The 24,193-nt window shown below is 45.1% G+C and overlaps 1 protein-coding gene across 4 annotated transcripts in view; it reads right to left on the reverse strand.

Annotated features, from left to right (window-relative positions):
• Window positions 1-3,124: 3,124 nt before the first annotated feature.
• Window positions 3,125-24,193, reverse strand: part of LOC126529322 (uncharacterized) — a 29,656-nt gene continuing 8,587 nt past the window's right edge. Inside the window, exons 4-11 of one of the 4 annotated variants that reach the window (XM_050176927.2) lie at window positions 19,267-19,299; window positions 15,863-15,889; window positions 15,106-15,135; window positions 14,860-14,919; window positions 12,021-12,050; window positions 10,380-10,438; window positions 10,197-10,274; window positions 3,125-3,310 (exon numbers count right to left, since the gene is read on the reverse strand). In XM_050176927.2, the coding sequence (XP_050032884.1) occupies window positions 3,143-3,310; window positions 10,197-10,274; window positions 10,380-10,438; window positions 12,021-12,050; window positions 14,860-14,919; window positions 15,106-15,135; window positions 15,863-15,889; window positions 19,267-19,299 (485 nt within the window). In that variant the 3' untranslated portion in view covers window positions 3,125-3,142. Of the gene's footprint in view, window positions 3,311-10,196; window positions 10,275-10,379; window positions 10,439-12,020; window positions 12,051-14,859; window positions 14,923-15,105; window positions 15,136-15,862; window positions 15,890-19,266; window positions 19,300-24,193 lie in introns of all 4 variants that reach the window. The other 3 variants (XM_050176926.2, XM_055069479.1, XM_055069480.1) reach the window with 3 other exon arrangements.

The raw sequence follows: 24,193 nt of genomic DNA on the forward strand, positions 1-24,193 counted from the left end.
AAGTTCACTCTACATAGAACACCAAAGGCATAGAGTCATAACGTAGTCGATTCGCTTTTTTTTTACAGCGAAGTTGTATATAGCTTGGAAATTGCTGTTGTCCATCATCTGCGAAAACCCATGAACTAGTTCTTTGGCGCCCCTCGGCTCAACCGCGTGAGCGCGCGAACGCGCTCACGCCGCTGCTCACGCGTTCGTCGTCGTCGCCTTCTTTCCAGCTAGCTCCGTTGCCCCTCATTGATTAAGGGGGCATTAGCCATGCATTGGCAACAGGAAACTGCGGTCATCAGCATAATTGTCAACACCATCTAATATCCTCATCAGCCATTGCTCAAGCATCGTCCTCCTCTTCCACAGCTGGATTGTTCGCGCTCCTCGGCGCAACCGCTCGAACGTGCTCGTTCACGTGCTCACGCGTTCGTCGTCGTCTTCTTCCACAGCTGGCTGCATTGCCGCTCATTCCAGCGTAGAATAGAACGGCCACGAGGGCTTCGCACGCGCGATGCCAAGAGCAATGGCGGTAATGCGACCGTCGGCGTCGGCCCACACAATCGCCGTGTAAGTTAGACCAGCTCTTCCAAGCGTGACGTAGAGCACTTTTGAAGGACCGCTTTAGATGGCTGCTCCATCTGTCTGGTGACGATCAAACTCCAGCAGTCATCATTGATGGCTTCAACTTGGACGTGTCGGGGCCAGATGGAAATTGGCTGCCCTCGTTTGTGCTCGAACCTTTCGGGCTACAGTGCTACACCGATCCTAACGTGCGAACGACCTCGAGATGCTCATGTTTGGGCCGAACCTTCGCCAAGAATCTGCCCAGCCTCGCCACCGAACCCGTGGCCGTCTACCATAGCCACCATGAAGCTGTTGTATCTTGCTTGAAATAATAAACAACACGAAAATATTTGTTTCTCTGTGGTGTATATTAAACCATCCATACAGCTTAGCTGGTCATCCACCTTTAAATAGTGGAATGGCTCCTCGTTTTATTTCAGACATTGCTGCATTATGCCTTGCGATGGGATCACCTCTTCTGCTTGAACATCTCCCAGTGTATTCGAAAACCAAATTGGTCTGCTTTTCAAGACATGCTGCAATGTGCACATCGGGTATTCGGGCAATAAGTGTAGTCAGACTTTGTTGCTGTCTAGATGCCTGCATGTAAGAATAATTTACTGGTATGCTGTGATAAAATTCGTTAGTTCTGCTGTCTATATGTAATTGTCTATTTGAGACAAACAAAAGTCGTTCTATAGCAGTGGTAAAGACCGTATCATTCTCATGCATAATTCTTGGCAGGAAGCCTTTTATCGTGGATGCTTTGCTATTTTATAGCGTTAGCATTTTTAGGAACAGACCGGGAAAAGTTTCCACGCCACGGATGTTATATAAAGTGCTATAAGGTCCTGCCACGCCCCATACGCAGTATTCTGTGGATGCGAGCGAAATCGTGCGAGGGTGAGGATGTAATGTCCGTGAGGATGCAAGGCGGCTAACTACGCGTGCGCGCGTGCACTGTTAACGGTCCGATTCATGACCAATCGCGCACAATGTGTGTGGAGGGGGGGGGGGGTATCGATTTGGAGATGAGCACGTGGGGTCTTGATGAAACGTGAGCGCTGTGGAAATGATGAGGCGTGATGGGAAGGCGAGTGCGCCCACGCCCGTGACACCCTGCCAAGACTTCCCTGACGTCCGTGCAGCTGACGGCCTACGTTGCTTGAGCTTACCCTACCTTGGATATTATCGCCGCCTGCTGATATAGCTGCTGCTGATATAGCTCGTGGCTTCATGTGCGCTGTCTTACGGGCGTCGCAGTTGACACAGCTTCATTAAGGACGTTGTTTTCGGCTTGTTAGGGATTGGCCAGCAGCCGCTCACGTACCCTAATCACAAGACCGCGATCACTCGATTTCTTTTCTTTGTTTAAGGAATGAAAATTTGATAAATAATTGTGAATATACACTGTGCACAAGTTGCACACAATTTGCAAGGACCACTCGACAGCAATAAACTTGAGCAGCTGACGCTTTGGTAAAAAGCAGAGAAGTTAGCTGAGATGAACTGACTTCGTCGGATAATATTTTGAATGTAACTGAATGTCTTTTGTCTTCAATGAAAATAATTAGTTTTAATTGAAGACAGCCGGGCTTTTCATGTCCGTATATAAGAACAGTCATTCATATATCTATAAAGAATAGTAGGAAAACTGGTCAGCATGTGGTATTCAGCGACTTGTGTGCAGGGCTGGATATCCTCAGCGGTAAATTTTAGCGCTACACCAGATAACTGACGGGAAAACAAAACTTACGAAAAAAACATGAGGTTTCACTTTTGGAATAGTACGGAGAATCACTAGGATGTACGATCAATTTCGCAACTGTAGTTGCTCACACCCCGCAAACCAGCAAATATACACAATACCAGGCGCACATGACGTGTAGGACACATTGTTTTCATGGATGATTTCTTTTGGCGGGGTTTGTAATGACGTATCTAGGCTATGTTTCTTTTCTCTACAAGAACAAATTTAGCAATAGCTTCGCATTATGTCTCTAAATTTACTGTGTTGAGCTTTGAGGCGTTTGACACATTGCCTGCTTTTGACTGGCTTGTCTGACAGCGATACGTTTTGGCAGGCTAAAAGTAAAATCTGAAGTTTTGCACGCAAAAACACCCTGAAGGCTGTGTGCCGACGACTAGCACATTCTAGAGAACTCGATAGTTGTGGGGTATTTTGAAGCCCTTACGCATGAGTTTCTTCCAACACCTACAAAATTGCATTGCCTTCCTCAATAAAGGAACAATCTGCTTATTGGTTTCTACATCACAAAATCTTGACTCGAAGAAAGTCCGCCTTATTTCACCAGTAGCACAAACATCTGCGCTTCATGCTTGTCTGTTCTTGCTGTGAGTGCAATATGGGCTTATTAAGCTTCGAACTACACCCGAATGAGTGACGGAGGATGTCGCGATATCAGCGCGAGCCAATACATCCCGAAAGGAAAACACCTGGAGAGCTGCGCTGAAACTTCGTAATAAGGAGTATCGTAACCATGGGCGAATTTTTTTTGTGCTCTCATGAACGCTAAGAAATGTAGCCCAATAAGAACTGGACAAAATGTAACACACCAGGAAGTATTTATTCGTAACGGTTATTTATGTCACGCCGTGGGATGCCGGGGCCATTTGTCGGTATCGAACATTTTTGTACGTAGACGCTAGGTACGCAAGAACCGTGGAGGCACTGTCCTTTGCGGCATAATTTAGAATTAGTGTATTGACGTTCTTGAAGTCCGTTTTCCAGTACCTGCAAGTCAAATACCATTTCAGCGTCATTGTAGTTAAGCAAATACATCCATGAGCTTTACAGTATACAGTAGCACTTCAAATCTTCTTGAAAGAGTGTTCGTGTGAGCGCATTTGTCTGAGAGCTAAGCATACTCTAATCTTTGAAGCGCACTCAGAGAAGCAAGTATGGCCTGCAATGAGAGCCTGCTTTGGCGATTTCCGATGGCATGTATTTCACGAAAGGCACATAAATTCTGTCGACATCTAAAACATTGCCAGTCTTGAGTTAGCTAAACAAAAGCATCGTCTATGGGGCTAAAGGAGCTCTTCAGCAAAATAATAGTCGCTTCTGTCAAAAATCTCCTTCGTATTAACTCTTTCCAGCACGGTGGTTACCTCAGATGACCACCTTTTTAAAATTTTTCTTCAGTGCCCCACAGTGGTCAAATTCATAACCACTAGGGCTGGTTTCTTTCGCTACTTTCTTGTTGTTCATACCAGGTGAAGTCATCTCCTTGGTTATATTGCTTTTTTGTTTGTTTACGTGCAGGAATTGAAATGGAGCCACGCGCGATTGATCCCAAGCTTTTTTACAAATCTCAAGGTGAGTACACATATTATGGCGTTAATATTTATATAATTCATTGCTTGCATGTGGAGAAGAGCTGCTGTACAATTGACACGGAGTGTCAGCGCCTAATTGTGCTGTGGATGAGCATTGCGATTGTGGTCACCTGAGGTGACCACCATGCCTGAAGGGCTACATACAACAATCAAAACATGAATTTCGTTGACAAACTCGACCAAAAAAAAGAACCAATATCAGATTGATCGGAAGTAAAAAAATATGGTGGCACCGAATTGTTTTCCATTTCCTTGACTGCTGCATCGTGAACGCCTTCCTAATATGCACTGGACTGGAAGGGGTTCAAAAGACGAGCTTGAAAGATTTTAGAAGAGATATAATCTGTACATTGACCCCAGAAGCACAAATCTCTTCCCCAAAAGGAAGACAATCAAGCAGCCGTGTAGTAGAAATAAAGAGGTGATATGTAGCTCCAGTTGTCCGGGCCGCAGAATCAGAGCACTAACCCAAGAGGAGCACCCCGAGGCGGTGTGAAAAATGCAGCACAAAAGCAAACCCATCAAGGACGACATGGATTTCTGAAACGTGCAACATTCCTCACTGTCTAAGAGAGGACAAAAAATGTTTTGCGGAGTTTCAAAGAAAGTGAACGGACACCCCATTCCAGCCCGGTGGTTACCTCACGTGACCACCTCAGATCATCATTGCTGCCATATGTAAATGCTTTCAGTTTTGCTTATATCTATTTTCTGAGTGGCCTTGTGAAGTTTGTTCAATAAAATTTAGTTTTCTTGCAAAACAAACTTCTGTGCCTCAAAGAGTTAATGCGCCTTCTCCTGAAACGCTTCCCGCTTGTACACACACCAAAATGTTGACTCTAACACGCTAGATCTTCTACCTTTGCTTCCTGTTCACAACTGAGAAACATGTGAATGTACCTCGGCTGAGTCAGTTTATTGCGATATATATTTTGGTTGGCCTCGGCCCTGAACCTCCCCCATCCCGCCAACGTTGCATTGACGCCAGAAAAGTGTATTACGTGAAGTATACTTCAAGATACCCTCTGCTATCAAGAGAATTATACGCCCCATTTTCTGCAACGTTTTTCTTTTATGATATCTTTTATTTCTCATATTTAGTGCATATCGTGTTTATGCCGGCGCAAACATGGGCTCCCGTTTCCTCAAATGTTTTCGGTGGTACCATCCGTGAAAACGCTTCAACATTATGCATCATTCGACGCTGTTTGTTGCGGGGAGCAAGCTGATACCAGATTTATATCGGTAGGTGCTTTTCTTGAACTTTTATACGACCTTGAACTTTTCGCGACGCCGGGCGGACCTAACCCTAAAGGGGTAACGCTGGTGAGGAGTACGGGCTCGGCGTTGGCCTACCTCCGGGGTGGTGGGGCATCATGCCCGAAGTCGAGATGGTGGAGGGGGTAGAAATCACTCCCGAAGAAGCAAGGTGCCCCTGCTGGACTACGGCAACGGGCAAGACTAAGAAGGCAAGGCAAGAAACTTCCAAGTCGACGCCGAGCACGGTAAAGCAGGGAGGCGGCAGGGGCGGCTGCCGCACCGCAGGCCCTCGGAACGCGCTGAAGAAGCTGGCCGCCGCCTCAAGGCTCCCAAGACTGCCACGGGACTACATCAGAATCATCGTTAGGCAAAGGGGTGGCCTCGACGTGAAAAAGATCAGTACTATTAGGGTGGCACAAGCACTGGCTATGGCGGCGGCGCTTTATCCCGACGAGGTTGGGGAAGACATCGTCTGCCCAAATAACGTGCAAAGCATCTACGTCGTCTCAACACCAGAAGAAAGGAACGCGCGTGCTTACGCGACGGTTCAACAGATCCACCTGCGCGAAGGGGTGTTTGAAGTGGCCGCGTACATGGCCGCCTCGGACAATACATGCAAGGGTGTTGTGAGGAGAGTCAACGTCGAGTTCGACGACGCTCAGCTCCGCGCAATGATCGTACACCAGCGGAACCCCTCCGCGTTGGAGGTGCGTCGCATCAAGACCACCCCCACGGTTATCATCCTGTTCGATGGACTGAGGGTGCCGAACTTTGTCATGTGTGGAGCGGGCATGTAGCCCTGCTCTTTATACAGAAGGCAAGTTGATGTGTGCTATGGTTGTGGAGAACTGGGCCATAGGGTCCATGTGTATCCGACCCCGAGTGTGAAGAAGTGCAGGAGATGCGGAGCCGCGTCTCCCACTGAAGGCCACCAGTGTGAGGCGAAATGCGGCATATGCGGAGGCCCTCACCCAACGGCTGATCGTAAGTGCGAGCGACGCTTCCAAACGCCGAATGTCGTCAGGCAGAGACACCGAAGGCGCCGGTGGAAGAAAACTGGCGACGCCAAGCAGGGCGCCAAAGCGGCACGCGAGGTGAACCAGGCACTGGCGACAGCGCTACGGAAGAGGAGTTCTTCGAGGGGGCGCTCCCGCTCGCGCAGTCTTTCCCGCTCACGTGGGCGCTCCGTGCAGCGAGGGCGCTCTCAATCTAGGGGCCGCTCCAAGTCCAAGGTGCGCATCGCAGTAGGTCCCAACTGGGCCGACAAAGTGAAACAGACGAAGCAGACGGGCCGGACGCAACACGCCGCCGCACAGGAGAGCGAGCAGGCGCGCGATCCCAGGATCGCGCAGTTGATGAGCGAAAACGGCAGTCTCAAGGAGGAAATTCAGGTAATGAAGGCCGACTTTGAGGCCTTCTGAAACGCCAGCGCCGTCCAAATGGCCGCGGCAAGGCAAAAGTCTACAGGAGAAGGGGCCACAGCAAAAGCAGTCAAGCGCAGAGCCACCTCCTCCCAGAATACGGTTGAGGACGTGAGCACGGCGGAGGCTGCCATGCAGAGGTCCTTGGACCGCATGCAAAAATTATTTGCTGAGCTGGTTCAGAGCAACCAGATCCCTCTACGCAGAGTGCAACTGGTTGAGAACGAGCTTGCCAAGCAATGTGACCTACACTACGGCGACGCCGCCAGGCCGGAGGCGGTGCCCAATGATACGCTACAAGACTATTAGCAGTCGTGGGCTAACGAGCACGATGGCACCCCAGCCCACCTACGGTCCAACATGCCCAACCATGGCCAGACCGGATAGTAAGCTCATCGTGTGGCAGTGGAGCTGCGCCAGCTTCCGGAGGCGCAGGGCTCAACTGGTGCAGTTCATCAAGGCCCGGGAGCCGCAGGAGAGGCCCCACGTCATTTTGCTACAGGAAACGGGAAGGGAAACGATTTACCTCCAGGCATACCGAGCTGTCTCCCCGTTGGCGGAGAAAGGGCTCGGCATCGCGATACCTTTTGCAAAAAAGTGCGCCTTCCAAGAGCACGTTCTCCGTCTAGGCAACGCCAAACTGGAAGCGTTGCTCGTCTAGATCATACCCAACAGTTGGCTGAAGAACAGCGTCTACACTATCAGTGTACTTCTCTCCTATGGACAACCGGCAGACCTTCTACAGCCCAACAACCAAGGCATCGTCCAAGGTGAGGGAGACGCCGCTCGTTATGACTGGAGATTTCAACGCGCCCCACGAAGCCTGGGGCTATGTGAGAAGCATTCTTAAAGGCTGAAGACTCCTGCAGGCCGCGACTGACAGCTGCCTAGAACTGATAACCGACCCCCATTACCCCACGCGCATGGGAAACTCGGTCTCGAGAGACACCACCCCAGACCTGGCCTTCGTCAAGGACGCGCAGGGAGCGGAGTGGCACAACTTACAAGAGAACCTGGGCAGTGACCACTACATCGTGGAAGTCTCCCTACCGGTCAGCGCGGCCCCGCAGAGGGCTTTCGAAATAGTCGTCTGGGACGCCTTCCGAAATGGAAGGAAGGACGACCACGAAAAATGCGAGTCGTTTGCGGACCTCGTAGCGCAGCTTAAGACGGACGTAGCTACAGTCACTAGGACCATCGAAACGGACCTTAAGCTCGACCGCATGGACGCTCGATTGGCGCACCAGCTCGAAGCCAAGAATTCCCTCACAGCCAGATGGAAGACGCAGAAGCTTAATCGCAACCTCCGGAGGAGGATCGCGGCCCTCAACCGCGAGATGGAATCGCACTGCAAAGAGCTCGGCCAGCAGCAATGCAACGAAGTATGCGCGTCGGTCGACGGCCAGATGTGTGTGGAAGGCAAGTGGAACCTCCTCAAGCAGTTATTGGACGACACGCAGTCCAAGAGAAACCACAGTCTGGCCATCGATAGGCTGGTCCGCAAGTTCAACAGCGAAGGCGCATCTACGAAAGAAGTGATGGACGAAGTCGCACTTCGCTACCTCCCCGTCGGGCAGTCCGGGCCAGAAGATTACCCGGCCTATGGCGGCAAGACAGATGAGGAGCTTGACTCCCCTTTCTTCGTCTCGGAGGTCAGAGCGGCCCTTCAAACCCTCAACGGAAGATCGGCACCCGGGCCGGATGGAATCGCGAACAGACTCCTGCGAAATCTGGACGACGGCTCGATCGAACTGCTCACCAAATAAATCAATGGTGTCTGGGAGGCCGGCATTGTACCGGATGCCTGGAAGGAAGCTACGGTGATCCTAATTCCGAAGCCGGGCAAGATACCAGCCATAGACAGTCTGCGACCCATTTCGCTCACTTCTTGTGTGGGCAAGGTGGCGGAGCATGGTCATCCACAACAAAATATCGAGGCATGTCGAGGAACGACACCTCCTCCCGCCGAATGTGGTCGGCTTCAGACCCTCGCTGTCCACTCAAGAGGTCATGCTGATGACCAAGAGGCAGATAGTCCACGTGGTCACGAGAGACGTCCGAGGCACCTTGGCGCTGGACATCGCCAAGGCCTTTGACAGGGTCAAACACAAGCACCTCCTCGACTCTGTGACGAGACTGAACTTCCGCGAACGCCTTCACGCGTACGTGAGCTCTCTCCTAAGAGATCGGGAAGCCACGGTAAAGATGGGCCAGATCAAGTCGGACGTATACGCGCTGGCAGCCTGCGGCCCGCCGCAGGCCCCCAGCGCGGGTTCTATGGTTAAGCCTGCTTCGGTGTCTGAATGGCATTATTATGAGTCTTAAGTGTCTAAAGTTCTAGTTTTGTGCCTTCTAGTCTACGTTATTATGCCGCATTGGTTCAATTTAACAGCATACTTTTTGAAAATACTAAATAGCCATTAATATTCTGCAAACAGACCTTGAAAAGTGAACTATAGGTAAATGTTTTATTGCGATAGCAATCATATGAACACTTCAGGCGCATTTTCGTTGTTGTCGTTGGCGTCCCCGTGATGTTCCCGACAAAGTACAAGGGCGATAACATCGTGGCCGCACAGCATTCACTATGCGTGCGAGTGAAATTGTGAGAGTTTGAGCCGAGGAGGGGGGCTTGATCTCCTGCTCCCAAGCGTGAAAGTCTTGAAACACGTGCGCCATCTGCGATCACGCGCAATGTAGTGGAGGGGGGGGCAGTGTACTACTCCAGCAGCTGGTGAGGATGGGATGGTTGAGCGCGGCTGATTAGCAATGAGCACCGAGTCTAATCCCGCCGAGGTGCGATAGCTTCAAGCGCGTTGTGTTCTGGCCGCTCAGTTCGCGGCCAGATCAATTCGCTTGCTGCTACTGCTGTTCTTCATAACGCCAGCGTTTTCACATTCAGTGTCTGCGGTCATCGAGTCAGATGTGTTTACGGTTGCTTGTGGGCGCGTGAGATGATGCTTATAATTTAGTTAGTAAGCGAATGTTTGCTAATTTAAAAAGCCCTTAATGCTGCTAAACTTCGTATAGCTGTCTAATAATTTTTATCGCAATCAATGCTTCGCCTTTTGGGCAAATTTACGACGTTTTTCGCATGGAGGTAGCAGAAGACTGTATAATGTCTACATGGTCAAGTATTTGTAGTTAAACACAGTGTTCGGCCTAGCAGGTCTTCTTGAAGATAGGTAGTTTTTTGCCATATTTATGCATTTTTCATCTTATTTTTTCTAACTGTCCGCAATCTATGTCCAGTACAAGCTACACACCCTTTTTTTGATTCTGAACAGACATATCATCACCATCTTATATGAAGAACTGGGGACGAGAGGATAGAAGGGTCAGTGGAGGACTTTCGCTTTGTTAGCTCCAAACCGAAGACACAATGAATGGTCATCCAAAGTCATCAAACTGTAGTAGCATGAAACCGGCTGTGCTATTATCTCATGAAACTCCTTCCTGAAGACGAATCTCCAAGTCAATATGTGAAAGATCAACCTGACGTTCTAAATGTGTACCAAGACACCATTTGGTGGCGTGTATTTTATAATCACTGCAGCATAAACAAATTGGGCTGAATAATAAAATCTCAATCACCCTTACCATCAAGCAGGGCATCCCATTGGGAACACTGAAGCGGAACGGATAGCGTCGACACAAGTATATGCAGTCGGCATGGTACTGAAATATAAAATATAGACTCGTGTAGTGCAAAACGTGGTGTTGGTACGAAAAACATTGAGCTTGACAAGCAACAACCAAGTCATTTAAACCATTATTTCTTACCACCTGCTGATAAGATGTTAGAACTTTGTGGATGCACTGATTGCCATCTCTGTAGTATCCTGCAACGTCAGCAAAAGGTGTTAACTCAGGACTAGATCCTATTCGAGATGCTACACATTTATTTTCTTTCCACTTAATGGCAATTCTTTGAAAACCCGCCGCAGTGGGAAAACTGGACAGCTTTTGGTTAAACGCCCTGGCCGACTTCTTGCCTGCTCTTTCATATTCCCTAGCAGGCAGTACATTTGTACTTTCTGAAGAGTTGTTTATTCCTCAATATCATTGTTTAAACACTAGCTTTTTCTCGGTTCGCGCAGCCACATTAAAGAAAACATAACATTAATAAATTATTTGAACGTGATTATGCTTGCTTCTTCGTGTCTTTACATTTTCTGATTACATCATAAAGTATATTGTCAGCTTGGATGCGATTCTTCTAACCTTTTAGGCCAATAGCAGAGGGTATGTCGCAGTAGCGCAAAAGTGATTTGTTTAGTCACGGACACGGTGATTTGTTTAGTAACTACACGTGTAGGCTGTACCAAGCGCCTGTAAAACGGGTTATTTCTTGCTTCTCGGTGCGAATAAACGTTGACGTTATGCGACAAGAACGTGATCGTCTTTTCATCACTAGCATAGTTCAAGGAGGCAGTTCAAATGATTTATAAGTTGAAAAAATTTATTGTAGTTGACGTTAAAGAAACTAGGCTCTTGACTACTTATAAGACCATGCGGCATTGGCAAATATAGAGACGTAATAAATACTTCGAGTGCCTGGCAATTTTTTAATATAGAATTGGCTATGGTTTCTTGGAATGTGTGTCAACAGAAGAGAAGGTGAGGACGGCAGATAATTAGGTGCCATGATATAATAAGAAAATTTTAAGGCCCAAGATGGAATCATCTAGCTAAAAACAGGGATAATAGCAGATTGCTGCGAGGGGTCTTCGTCCTGCAGTGGACATAAAAATAGGCTGATGACGATTATCATTATGGTTTACAGTACTAAAAAGTATTAGCTAATAATTGACACTGTAGGCGTGGGCACTATAACACATTTGACCGCCTCCATTTTTAAAAACGAAGCTCTTCCTTGCGAACTTCGTCCATTTTTTTTTTTTATCTTGGGAGCTGTGGTCTGAATGTTCCCCTGCCGAACAGGCCAACCAATCACAGTGGAGCGCGCTCGCCTCCGCACATCCGCGTCAGCGGCTGGGCCAGTCGTGTGGGCAAAAAAAAGAACCAGAAAGCTCGCCTTCGCGCATCCGCGGCTGCATGGTTACAAGGAAGCAAACGCTTCTGGCGGATAGAATCAATTCGAATTCAACTACACACAAATGCGCATGCTCCCTCTGCAACCAGATGCGTTCACGTCGTCCGTCATGCTCGACAGTAGTCAACAGCTCCGCTTAACTAAAGGCTCGGTATAAGTACTGTGCGCGCGCGCTGTGTGTGTGTAAGTGTAATCGAACTCGCTGTATCTGCTGTATTTTTTTTCATTACATTGCATAACAATAACGCGATATGAGTGCAATAAAAATGCTAAATTGGGCGAGGTAGTAAATGTGAGATACCTTTAATCGTCAGACACCACGTTTTATTATTTTATAACTATATGTTAAGCAGAAACAATTTTCTTACCGTATTTCCTCCTATCCGCTTCCCGAGCACCTTGAAACATGATTAGGAAAGTCAGTAGGTGAATATGAGCTGCATAAGTCTCGTGATATGTTGCTTTCGCAACTAAATTGCGCAACTTAGAAGTATGGCTTCAATTTTTTAAACATAAAAGGTATTTAAGGTTTTGGTGCTGTGTTTAGAGCTGCTCGCTTGGTGGAGTGTTCCTACATAAGTAGATATTCATACCATGAAAGTGGTAAAACTCACCAGAAATCGTGGAGTCCAATGCTCAGAATGAGCCTTACAAAGTTCAGGCAACGGGCCTTTGGACAACATGTATGTTATCACCTGAAATACTCTTTTTGCTAAATTCGCTATCACTAGCTTTTTTTACACTGCCTTTAAAATAGCACCATTGGGTTATGGCTGGATAATTGAACAGAAGATTATTACTCATTTTTATCTTGCGTGGTGCCACCAGTAATGGTATTAACTGTGTCATTTGATTGAAAGATAGGACAATGACAATTAAGAACCGCTTCTAATGTAGACTGTGTAGTAATTAAATTGAAAAAGCAGATTCATATAAATGAGCAAGGATTTAAAGAAGGTCAATAATTTTTGACGAACACCCGAATTCATTAATTCATGAACTTAAACGGCACTAGAGAGGAGACACCCAGGTAGAAGACAGGACGAACGCAGTTTAAGTTCACGAAAAAATGACTTTCCAACTGGCCTCCCAACACGCTCTCCTCAAAGTTCAGTTTACTGCTGGTAGTTTGCTTGACGCGCGGCCTAAATTCTTGATAAAGGAGACTAAGGAAATGAACTGACCATTTGCACCGCGAGCGATGCACTGAAACCGATGTCATATCTTAGCTTGGCGCTTGAACTGCTCCGGCGATCTTCTAGTAATACGTTGGGGCTACATGGCGCAACCCAGCACACAAGGCCACTTCTGGTTCGCAGCTAGGCGTGCCACAATGCACACAATGAGACCAGCGGGAAACGATTGGCATTTTCAGCGCACAGTCTAGTGATTAGATCGATTTAATATAATGTTCAGCATCCGTCGTGCGCAAAATCCGATATGTGCCATGGCGCGCATTGTACACAGCTCCTCATTAATAACGCTAATGTGTATACACGTGACACTCAATGTCAGGGCTCGTTGGGCGATGCGTAGTGGTCCATGCCCTTGGCTTCGTCGTTTCTACAGGAAAACGCAGAGCCAGTGCACCTCTGAAGAGTGTAATTGGCCTCACGCACGCTGAGCATGCGTCTTCAATACCAGGAGAACAAAATCGCGGTGATAGCGGCGCCTACGGCTTGAACACGCCTTGAGTATCCGTATATTTGCTATATCAAAAATAACGGTTTTATTAAGCCTCTAAGCGTGGAATATAAAAAAGAGGAAATTCCAATGAAGAAAAAAAAAGAAGTATACGGCCGGGAGAGCCTGTCGCCAGCATGCTACTTGTCACCTTGGTAAAGGGAAACGGTAGAGGCACGGAAGCACTAAAGTAGGTGGCAGGTAAGCGAGTTATTGTAAAATGAGCCATTACGTATACGTTGACCAATACACGTTTGCGCAGTACAGGGGCGCAACGTGCCGGACTAAGGCGTTCACGCCACACATTCTCGCACGAACACATTTCGCATAGTCTTCAGACCACACTTGTTTCAGAGACGAGCGTTCAAGCCTGTCTCACGTATGAAGTTCAGCAACAATTTAACGCTGCGCTTGGCAATATTAACCTCCGTTTCCATGCGCCCAAAGTCTTTCTCGAAAAGTGGTGGGACTACGAACGGCTTTTTTATAGACCGCTTTTGTGCCATCGTACATTGAGGGCACGCGCGATCTAAGGAACGGCAGGCGCTGTAGTCACCGTCCTGTTCATAATTAATCTTGTGGAGGTATGATTAAGTCTACGTCACGCCAAACCACAATTACATAAGTTGCGTTTCCTGGTTACTCGCTGGGGCAGTGGTGAGCCACCCAATTGTAAACCAGCGTCAAGTCCTTGGAGGCACTGTTTTCGATGGTCGGGGTGATCGAATTGTCGCCCCATGCATGGTTTGATGGAATTTAGAGCAAGATGCTGATGTCACGCCGGGGAAAAAATGTAAATTTTGTGCGAATCTCCATGTCAGTGTTTGCCCGCTTTGACACTGCGCCAGTCTCGTCATTTCCAGTTCTTACACAGTAAATAGGAAGCAATGTTTTCACACTATTCGCTGAGCTGGGTTTTTAACAGTTGGCAGGCATTGTTTATAGCATTTCATGCGTTCGACGGCAGTTCTCATCTACAGAAAGCAATTTACATAGCGAGAAATCAAGATGCCTTCTTTTTGTTTAGGTGCACATATGTAAATTTCTATATATTGTAATATCGCATTTCATTAGGTATAAAATATTTTACGGCAACCATTCACAAAGAATGCGTACATGGACTTGTTTGTTATGTCTGATAATTTAGAAAGGAATAATTGAAGGGACTTTTAATAAAGAGGTACTACTAGCATAGAGTAGTACTACATGACGAGGCTTTCAATTACTTCCAGTTTTGGTTTTCATTGAGTGAACTGCCGCACATTGTTTCCTTCAATTCTCTTTATTCTTTGCGCGCTTTGAGCAAATGTAATCTTCCTCGCTCGTTTCAAGTGAATGCGTATAAGCGAGACCCGAAACTACTGATGGGCGTTAGTGATGACCGTTAGCCAACTTCAACATCAGTAATTATGTGGAATACTGTACTGTTGACGCAATAGTCCTGTTTTTAAATTTGTTCAGAAACGTAATGAAAAGTTGCTTAGATTAGTAGAAAAATGTGAAGTAAAAATATGAGATGCATACCTTTCTTAGGGGTTGTTGAAGGTGTGGTCGTTGAAGTTGTGGTCGTTGAAGGTGAGGTGGCTACTAGGATGAGTGGACGCAAATAAAAAAACGGCATTTTATTTGACTGAATTGTAGGATTAAAGTAGAGTCGGAACCATAGGAAAGTCCTAATATGGACTATCCTAATAGATTCTAATATTGTTCAGAAAATTTGTCTGCAGAAAACTACAGAAGACGGGAAGTAATGAGGTCGAATATCCTTACCTTCAGTAGTCGTAGTAGAGGATGTTGTTTCTAGTAGGAGAAGGGGAAACAATATATCTCATATTCTTTTATACATCCAACGCAAAGCAAGCACCCTCTATGCTCTGACCCTATATATGTGTATATATATATATATATATATATATATATATATATATATATATATATATATATATATATATATATATATATATATATATATATGCTTAAATAACAAGGCCTTCGATTTCCCTTCTATTTTATTGGTTTCATTACCTGTGCCAAACAGCGATATTTTCTTTGAAAATCAGTTCGCCTCAAGTAGCTTCAACATTTTATGTTTTTGTTGGCGGTTGGAAACATATTTTGAGCATTATCAGTTAGATTTAGTGAATTCACGCACAAAACTTGATTTCTGTCCATGTCAGCCAGAAGTGCGATTATTATGTTTTGGGCATGTTGGTATGACTTGATCAGGCTTATAGCGCATGAAAGGAGAACGACACAGAAAGACATGGCACACACAGGCACTGACTTACAAGATTGTTTATTTCGAGCTAGAGAACCATAAATATATATTTATCTATATATAAGGAACATCATTAATAAATGATACTGAGCTGACGTTTATTAAACTGAGCTTTCCACAATAATAATGATTATATGAAGTACAGAAATAAACAAATAGTAATCACACGTTCAAATTTTCGTATCGTCAGGAAAAGTTCCCTGCCGAGAATTACAGATGATGTGAAATAATGAGATCGAATATCCTTACCTTCAGTAGTCATAGTAGAGGTAGTTTCTTGTAGGAACAAAGGGTACGATATCTATAATTTCATGTCATAGAAGTGCCACAGACATAGAGCATATGCAAGGCCGCGACAGAATGCTAGCATACTAATTTGCTTGCGACGCTACTGCTTACATTATCATGCAATGCAAAACAAACAGCCTTTGCACGTGAACGTTCTTGGCGCACGTGAGTACGCAACCCACATATATATATATATATATATATATATATATATATATATATACACCGTGATAGAACGTTCAGGCCGTCAGTCTCTATATTATCTCATGCGAAAGGCCCTTGACACTAGCCCAGAATCGTGATGATGAGTATGTACAGGTGAGAAGCTGAATCGTATGAAAAATTCTCACACTAAATATACACCTCCTGATTTTTAGGGTTCTATATTTTGTTTACAAACACATCACAGGGCTCCAGAGATGGATTCAGCAAAATCACCACTTCATGGCAACTGTGGTACCAAACATGGCGAGGAAACAAACAATCATTCAATCTTCAAAAATGACATGGCAAACCATTAACATATAGCCAAATCGCTAAGGACAAACAAAAAGCAAATAAACAGAGAAGATAACCGCCAGTGGTATTACTATAAATTATATATAGTCACACAGTTGGCACTTTCTTAAAGTAATAGAAAGAACAACAATGCCGGCTATGAAAAGAGAGCATTGCCACATAAGGGGCATAGGAAACATGTGTACGCATATATTTAAATAGCAATGATTAGTGCGCAGAGGACAAGACAGTACAATTGAGACACACGAACAGTACGAGCGCTCCTACTGTTCGTGTGTGTATGAATTTTACTGTCTCGTCCTCTGTGAACTATCTCTTGCTATTGAAATCATGCACGAACAAGCCCAAAAAGCAATGGCGCTGTAGCATACAGTTCGAACAGTGTTCATATAAAATATTGAAACCAATAGCAACAAAATTGGAAACGCTGCTATAGATCAAAATGATGATTCATAGTAATCACAAGCCAATATATGTGCGCACGCTTTGCCAAACACAGAAAGAAGTCAAAAGATAATTACTGGTAGTTGATAGCACGATAATGGTTGTCTAGGTTATTATGGAAGGCGACATGATTTATAGGTGAAGCAATACTATCTGCGAGGCTGTTCAAGAGGCGGATACCACGTCGAAGTGCTCAAAACCTAAATTTTGCAGCTGGCACAAAGTCCTGAAGCAGGGAACGATTGAAACCTCCGTTACTATGCCACTCGGAATAACAGTCCTGGAGAGACTTTTCTCAGTGCAAATAGCGATAGCGCACGGAGCCGAACAGCCGTATTTGATAAGAGATCACGTCATACCTATTTGCGACCAAAAACCCCGTTTACAATTTTATATAATGGGGCTGTAGTCGGGGTTTCCGTCATTTGCATGCGGAGTATGGTCAGTAGTGAATGATGGATTGGTTCGTTCAACATGTAAAATGAACGTAAGCATGGTGTAAATCTTTCAGTACCCGATATAAAGGCGAAGTAATGGCTAAGAGAATCACCAACGCAGAACGCCTTAGTTACAATATAAATGATGACAATGGGATGACGGAGTTTAGGCGGTGTTTTGCGTGGAATAGCTCCAAAGCTTATAGTGCGATCTTTAGAAGACCATCAGCTCCTTAAGAGCAATAACTTCATTTAGTCGACTAAAGCATACTTATCATCTGGGCATAGAGCTGTGAGATGATGTCAAAAAACAACAGACGTTGTGTTGGAATCGCCAGTAATAAGGACTACTTCAAATTACCATAATGCACGTAAAGCGCGAGAAGAAATATTGAAGATGCAAAATAACAGTTCGCTATTTGGTTGATGGACAGCCTTCTTAAAGTTCTACTATGTGGGGCAGAAACGCAGGGAGGCATCCTACCCAACCATGTTTTGAAAATGTGTGTATACATAACCGATTACGCCTTCTAACTTTCACTGCAGACCGCATAATGGCTTGCAAAACACGACGCGAAAATTAACTTCTAAATAAAGAATATCAATGACCTGCAGGAGCTGTGAAAGTATCTACACAATCGCTATATTCATTGCAAACTAAAAACATCGATTCTAACGTTTACTCAGGTGCTAACGGCTGCTAAATTTTAGCAGGAAAGGAGGATACGCACATTCAACCATTAGGAATTCAACGAAGAATAGCTAGGTGGCTAGAGTATGAGTTCACTTCTCGCGCATTATGGGTCGTCACCCCCATGCTTGCACTAGTATAGGAAGATACTCTAATAGCTGGAGACTAAAGAGTCGCTGAGTGAGGGCAGTTTGCAATTTATCTCATTGATCGAATAAAAAAATGAAGGTACCATTACAGTGAAGAAATGCATTCAAGAAAATGTTGCTTAGCAGCTATATCAAATGTGCGGCTTTCCTCTCTTTTTGACTTCCGGAGATTGTATTACGCTCTTAAACCAGCGTGGGGAAACTCGAAACATAGAAATGCATGTTGGCCTCTGAAACGTCGCCTTCTTTTTCTCTCTTCAACTGCTACAATTTCCGGAACATAACATAAAGTCTTGGTATTCATTAAATTTGTACTGCAGCACAGGGAAGGTCTTCGTGCTTATGCTACAACCCTCAATATTGATGAGAGGATTGAATTTTACTCCCTGCATTGATAAGGACTTGAACTAAAGTGTGATGCCTGCATTCGTAACAAATATGAGATCTACATTTGTAGTTTTTTTTTTTAATAATAGCACACAATTAAAGGGAGATATAGTGTCTAATTACACTGCAAGGACAAATGGTGGTGTTTTTAGAACAATACTTTAACCCACCATATCTCCCGCTAGTCATCTGTGCTCTAACTGGAGTCAAAATCCGAATACCACTAGTATTTTTTTTTTTGAACAAATTGTTGAATTCTCTATAACAATCACGGCCTGAGCTTGTTGTGCTCGTAGTAATGCCATGTGTAAATTATTTGGAGAAATTTATTTTACCCACTTTTTTTATTTTTAACACCACTACATTGCGTGATATCACTGCCTCGATATTGGAATGTTTTTTACTGAATTGATGCTTTATGTGAAGCTACGTGAGGTCCTATTCTTACCAGCCATCTAAACATAATTTTTTTCCATATTGAACATGGTATAAGATTGGTCAAGTGTAGTTCTTTGTTTTTACATACTCCGTGGCGTACTATTTTCAATTTGATAGATTGAATTCTTGCACAAATGTAAAATTTCATACTTAGCTCCAAATTTCATAAGTAGAGTGAGCTGAGTGCAGTATACTTTTGCTGAAGTGCTACAATGCGCCGTAATTTTTAATCTTCCTGAACTCAGAACAGTTATCAGGAGCTAATAAAAAGATGTGAAATAATGCCATGAATATTCTTACCTGTTCTTGTTGTAGGCGTGGTTGGATTCATTTCTATTGTGTGTGGGGGAAAACAAAATACACTATAAGAAACTTCTTCGTATGTTGATAAAGGAGAGATATAACAAACAAGGTGAGAGCAAGAACCCTAGGATAGCTTCCTATTATCGGTAACTTTCTTTGCCTACATCTATAGATGCTCTATATTCGGCGCCATATTATGGGGAGCAGGCAGGAAATGATTGAGCTCGCAAAACAATTAGAAAGACCCACCATATCAGAAGAATGATCTTAAGGAGCGCTCGGTGCATGCTCAGTCTAAATCAACATTAAATCAAAACAGTGACTGTGCTTTTTATAATGTCTCAATTCACATACTCATTTATGTTGTGCCGAATGTCCGACATTAAACGAAACAAAATTCCACGTTGTATTCGAAACTATACTAAAATTGCGCTTTGGTGCCTGAAGCCTGAGGAAAGTAGGCCTTTTAAATAAACTATATTATAAAATGCGCCTTCACCGACAGAATAGAATACTACGTATCCAGATTTCGCCCTAAAAGAGATTCATTCTAAAGCATCGCAAATACGCAACCGATCAGCTACCTTATTTTTTGACAATCATCCCACCGTCGAAAGATCTCGCACCGGTAGACATCAAACAAAATCACAAGAACATTACCCAGCAGGACCCCCAGACGCGCGAGGAGCGCACACAAGCACTCTAGAAAACTTTTGTTTAGAAGGAAACTTCTTTTTACTGAACTCGAGGTACTTTTTCGTACTTATATAGCCTCTAACGCAGAAATTGTTTACCGGGGTGGTGACGCCATTTTGAACAATACAGCGAAGTTGTAGTTTACAATTTTAAGCATAGGGTTTATTACAGTAATTGCTAGAGCGATCTGTGGCGCCAGTGTCAACGGCAGCTGCAAAAAGGGTGACTCAGCCAGCATGCTAATGATGAGTACTACAAGGATTAGCCATAATCTTGTCCTTTTGCCTTAAAAAAATATGTTACTTTGCAAACTCATCAGTACGGCGACATAAAATGGTAAATAAGTATGGATAAAGCTTTACATCCTAAACATTTGAACGCGACCTCTGACCCACAAGCCTGATTTGAAACCATGTTGCCACAGACGCATGCGTCTATAAGAACACCTTTTCTAGCTGGCAAGCCAGCGCACTTAGCTGCTGAGCGTGTTTCGATTTGGCCAACTTGACATGCGTTACTGCTGTAATTATATGTTTTGGCAGAGTTTGCTTGTCATTTGCATTTAGAGAAGTATGGCTGGCTTTAAATTTAGGCTCATCAAGTCAGATATAGCTTATAAGAAAACTATGAGCCGATGCGAGCAGTCCAACACCGAGCAATTTTTTTCTTGCGTTTTTCTCCTTGGAAACGTGCAGTGGACTCATGTGAAGGAGGTTCACCAGGATCTTCGATGCTCATTTCTTCTAGTTGCCAAAACGACAGGAACATCTGCAAGGTTGTTTCACCGTCACTAACCGTTTCCACTCAAAGAACGCAGGCCATAAGGTTGGCGACGCAGCAAAAAAAAGTCTTTTTGGCAACAGGGCCCTTGCAGTGCCCATCCAAGCACCTTGTTGGTTGCGACCAATTCTGGAATTTGTATGCTGCTTACTTCTCACGTGCTGAGGCCGTTATCTGCCTTCGATTCCAGAAAAGTGTTTTCGTCAGCAAGAAATTTGCCCTCATATCGCAACTTCTGGTTGAAGTTCTTATCAGGTGTCCGCGCAGCAATGTCGTGACAGATAAGTGGAACTGCAATTGCTTGAACGATTTGGATGTCGGAACAGTGCTGGCTGCACAGTGGTGCTTTAACAACCTTTCGTACTTCAGCAGTACTTGGTGATGCTTTGCCAAGTGTCGTGATGCAATTCGGGTTTCTCCCAGCACCTGCAGTTGCAGTTATGCAGCGAGATCTTCTGTGAATAATGATCTGCCTTCCTCCAGAACCCCTCTCATATATCCTGACCTGGTATTTTTAATGTCAAAGGCGCGAAAAGTCTGCTGCTGCACTTCTATGTATGTATTAGCGCCAACGTTTGTTTAATCTCTGTCGTACAGCATGACTGATTGCGACAAGAAAATCATGTGGTGCTACCCGAAGCCTCGGTTGGTCGCGAAGTTTCCACTGTAATGTCTCTCTTTCTGTAGTTAGGGTAACGCATACTCGAGGCGAGTCTTCCACGCGAAGCTAAGCATGTGAGTCTGACGTTGCAAGACCGTGCCTGCTGGCCTCGTCATGTACATCTATAACAGCGGTTATCCTTAGCTAGCTTCTCTTTCTTTATAAACAAGAGTGAGGTTGGCGTCGCAGGTGCTTGTGCCGTGCTTCTTTGATCAAGAAAAGAAATATACGATCTAGCAGTATGACGCCCTGTGCAGTACAAAAGCGGTGTTTTCACCTATAGTTCTCGCTGCATGGTCATGTAAAGATCGTTGTAACAATGGGTTGCGCTGTTCTTGACTTTCTAACTCAATACCTGTGAACATGAGCCGCTCTTTTGACTCTGCTTCGATGTTGCAGCCACCAGTGCTGGCTCCAAGACTTTCGGCTTCGAGAGGTTTGTATCAGACCCATGTTGCTTCAATGTCTGGTTCCGCTTTCCACGCGTACATATATACTAGAACAATGTCATGTGGCAGCGCTTTCTGTAGAATATCATAGCAGGCAAACTGAGAGTAAGTACGTTCGGCACAATCCGACCGCAGATATTTGGTTTGCATCACACCATAAAGTTGCCTGAAGTCTCGTAAGTGGCTTCCCGATTTTACACGAGGTAGATTGCCAAGCGCTGGCTGGTGGTGCTGCTCTATCATTTCATGACCCCCAAAACGTTCTTTGAGAAGTTCTGCGGCATCTCCGTAACAATTTTCGGAAGCCGGTACGGCAATGGCTGCCGCCGCTGGCGCCGCAGGATAATGACGTAAATAGAAAAACTTCGTCGTTGTCGATATAGCTTTGTTGAGATGAACAATCGCTTCGAACTGCTCCAAGAAGGCTGCGCAGTTGTTAATTTCATCTCCAAACATTGCATAACAAGATTTGGTGTGTGTGTGTGTGTGTGTGTGTGTGTGTGTGTGTGTGTGTGTGTGTGTGTGTGTGTGTGTGTGCGTGCGTGCCTGCGTGCGTGCGCGTGTGTGTGTGTGCGTGCGTGCGTGCGTGTGTGTGTGTGTGTATGTGTGTGTGTGTGTGTGTGTGTGTGTGTGTGTGTGTGTGTGTGTGTGTGTGTGTGTGTGTGTGTGTGTGTGTGTGTGTGTGTGTGTGTGTGTGTGTGTGTGTGTGTGTGTGTGTGTGTGTGTGTGTGTGTGTGTGTGTGTGTTTGTGTGTGTGTGTGTGTGTGTGCGTGTGTGTGTGTGGGAAAACTCTTATTGTAATGAGGTCCAGAGGCTCGACTTCTTAAGCCAAGGCAAGCCGCTCATACGTTGGCACTGTCAGGCCAAGCCTTCTAGCGACATCATGGGCCCACTTGACGGCCCTTAGTTGGTCCTGAAACAATGGGATTTGAATCGTTTTCTCCCACAGTGTCCATTCTTCAATGAGGTTGGGGAGAGTCACGGGACACCCCGCCTGCATATGTCTGATTCCAATGATGCCATTACAATTGTTGCAGTCCATCCTAATCGCCATCTCTGGATATTATTTGATTAATTGTGTACGGTGTGAGATATGTACCTGTTTGCAATAACCGAAGTGAGACTGGCTGAGCCTTGTTCAGTTTTGAATGTGGCAATGGGAATTGCCTACGTCCTTAATAGTAATGTTCGGTAATGTCATTGCATGTTCTTAAATGATCTCTAGAATCCCTGGCTTGATGGTGAATGGCTCGGTTGTGACTGTCACGGTCAGCAAGTCCTCGTGCCAAGTCATGAGCAACGTCATTGAGGTTTACCCGAGTCTCGTCCACTTTCCCCATATGCGCAGGAAATCATCGGATTTCAATTCTTATAATCCCAAGGTTTTCAAAAAACTTAGCTGCAACTCCAGCTACATAGCCTTTATCAAAACACTTTATAGCAGATTTCGAATCACTGTAAATGCAGGCCCACTTATTACTCCTGATGGCTAGAGCAATTGCCGCCTGTTTCGCCACCAAGGGGTCCTTGGTAAAAATAGTGATAGCGTCTTGCACCTTTCATTGATAATTTGAGACAATGGCCGTATATGCTTCATACATTTCACCCAGGCAGCATCAACTATAGCTGCGAGTTGGTTCTGCTGCTCTATTTCCTGCAAGAGTGCTTTAGCTCTTGCCTTTCTCCTTTCGACATTATACACTGGATGCATGTTTCTGGGGAGAGGGTTGGTTCTGACCTTGTTCCTAACGTCAGCCCTTAATTCTACTTCGGCCTCTGTTGGGCGCCTTGATGTATTCAGTTCTGCACCTATTACCTGCAATATCTTCCTGCCAGCTCGTGAGTTTGTCAATCTTTCGTGTTGCGCTAGCTTTTGAGCCTCCGCGCTTTCTTTCATTGTGTTGTGCGCCCCTAGGCTCATGAGTTTGTCGATTGCAGCGTTACTGGGTATCTCTAAGGCTACTTTAACGAGCTTCCTGAGCATCACATTAAGTTTGTTAAGTTCTTCCTGCCCCCATTTGAATAGTCTAGCCACATAAGTGAAGTGACAGAGAGCAAAGGCGTGTATTAGCCTCAAAGCACTGTCTTCTCCTAAGCCTCTGTGTCTATTGGTAATTCTCCTCAGTAACCTAATGACTGTTTTATTGGAGATATGTTGTATTGTTCTATAGTTAGCATTGTTTCCGTCTATGTGATAGCCAAGAACCTTGATTTTTTAACTAGCCTGATTGCGGATTCTTCATGAGTGTATAAGCACACTCTTGGCTCATATTCTGGCATGTAACCTCTTGGTTTACGACTTTTTCTGCGATGTTTAATGACCAAGAGTTCTCATTTG

Source organism: Dermacentor andersoni, chromosome 8 (genome assembly GCF_023375885.2).
Source record: "Dermacentor andersoni chromosome 8, qqDerAnde1_hic_scaffold, whole genome shotgun sequence".
NCBI classification, from domain to species: domain Eukaryota; kingdom Metazoa; phylum Arthropoda; class Arachnida; order Ixodida; family Ixodidae; genus Dermacentor; species Dermacentor andersoni.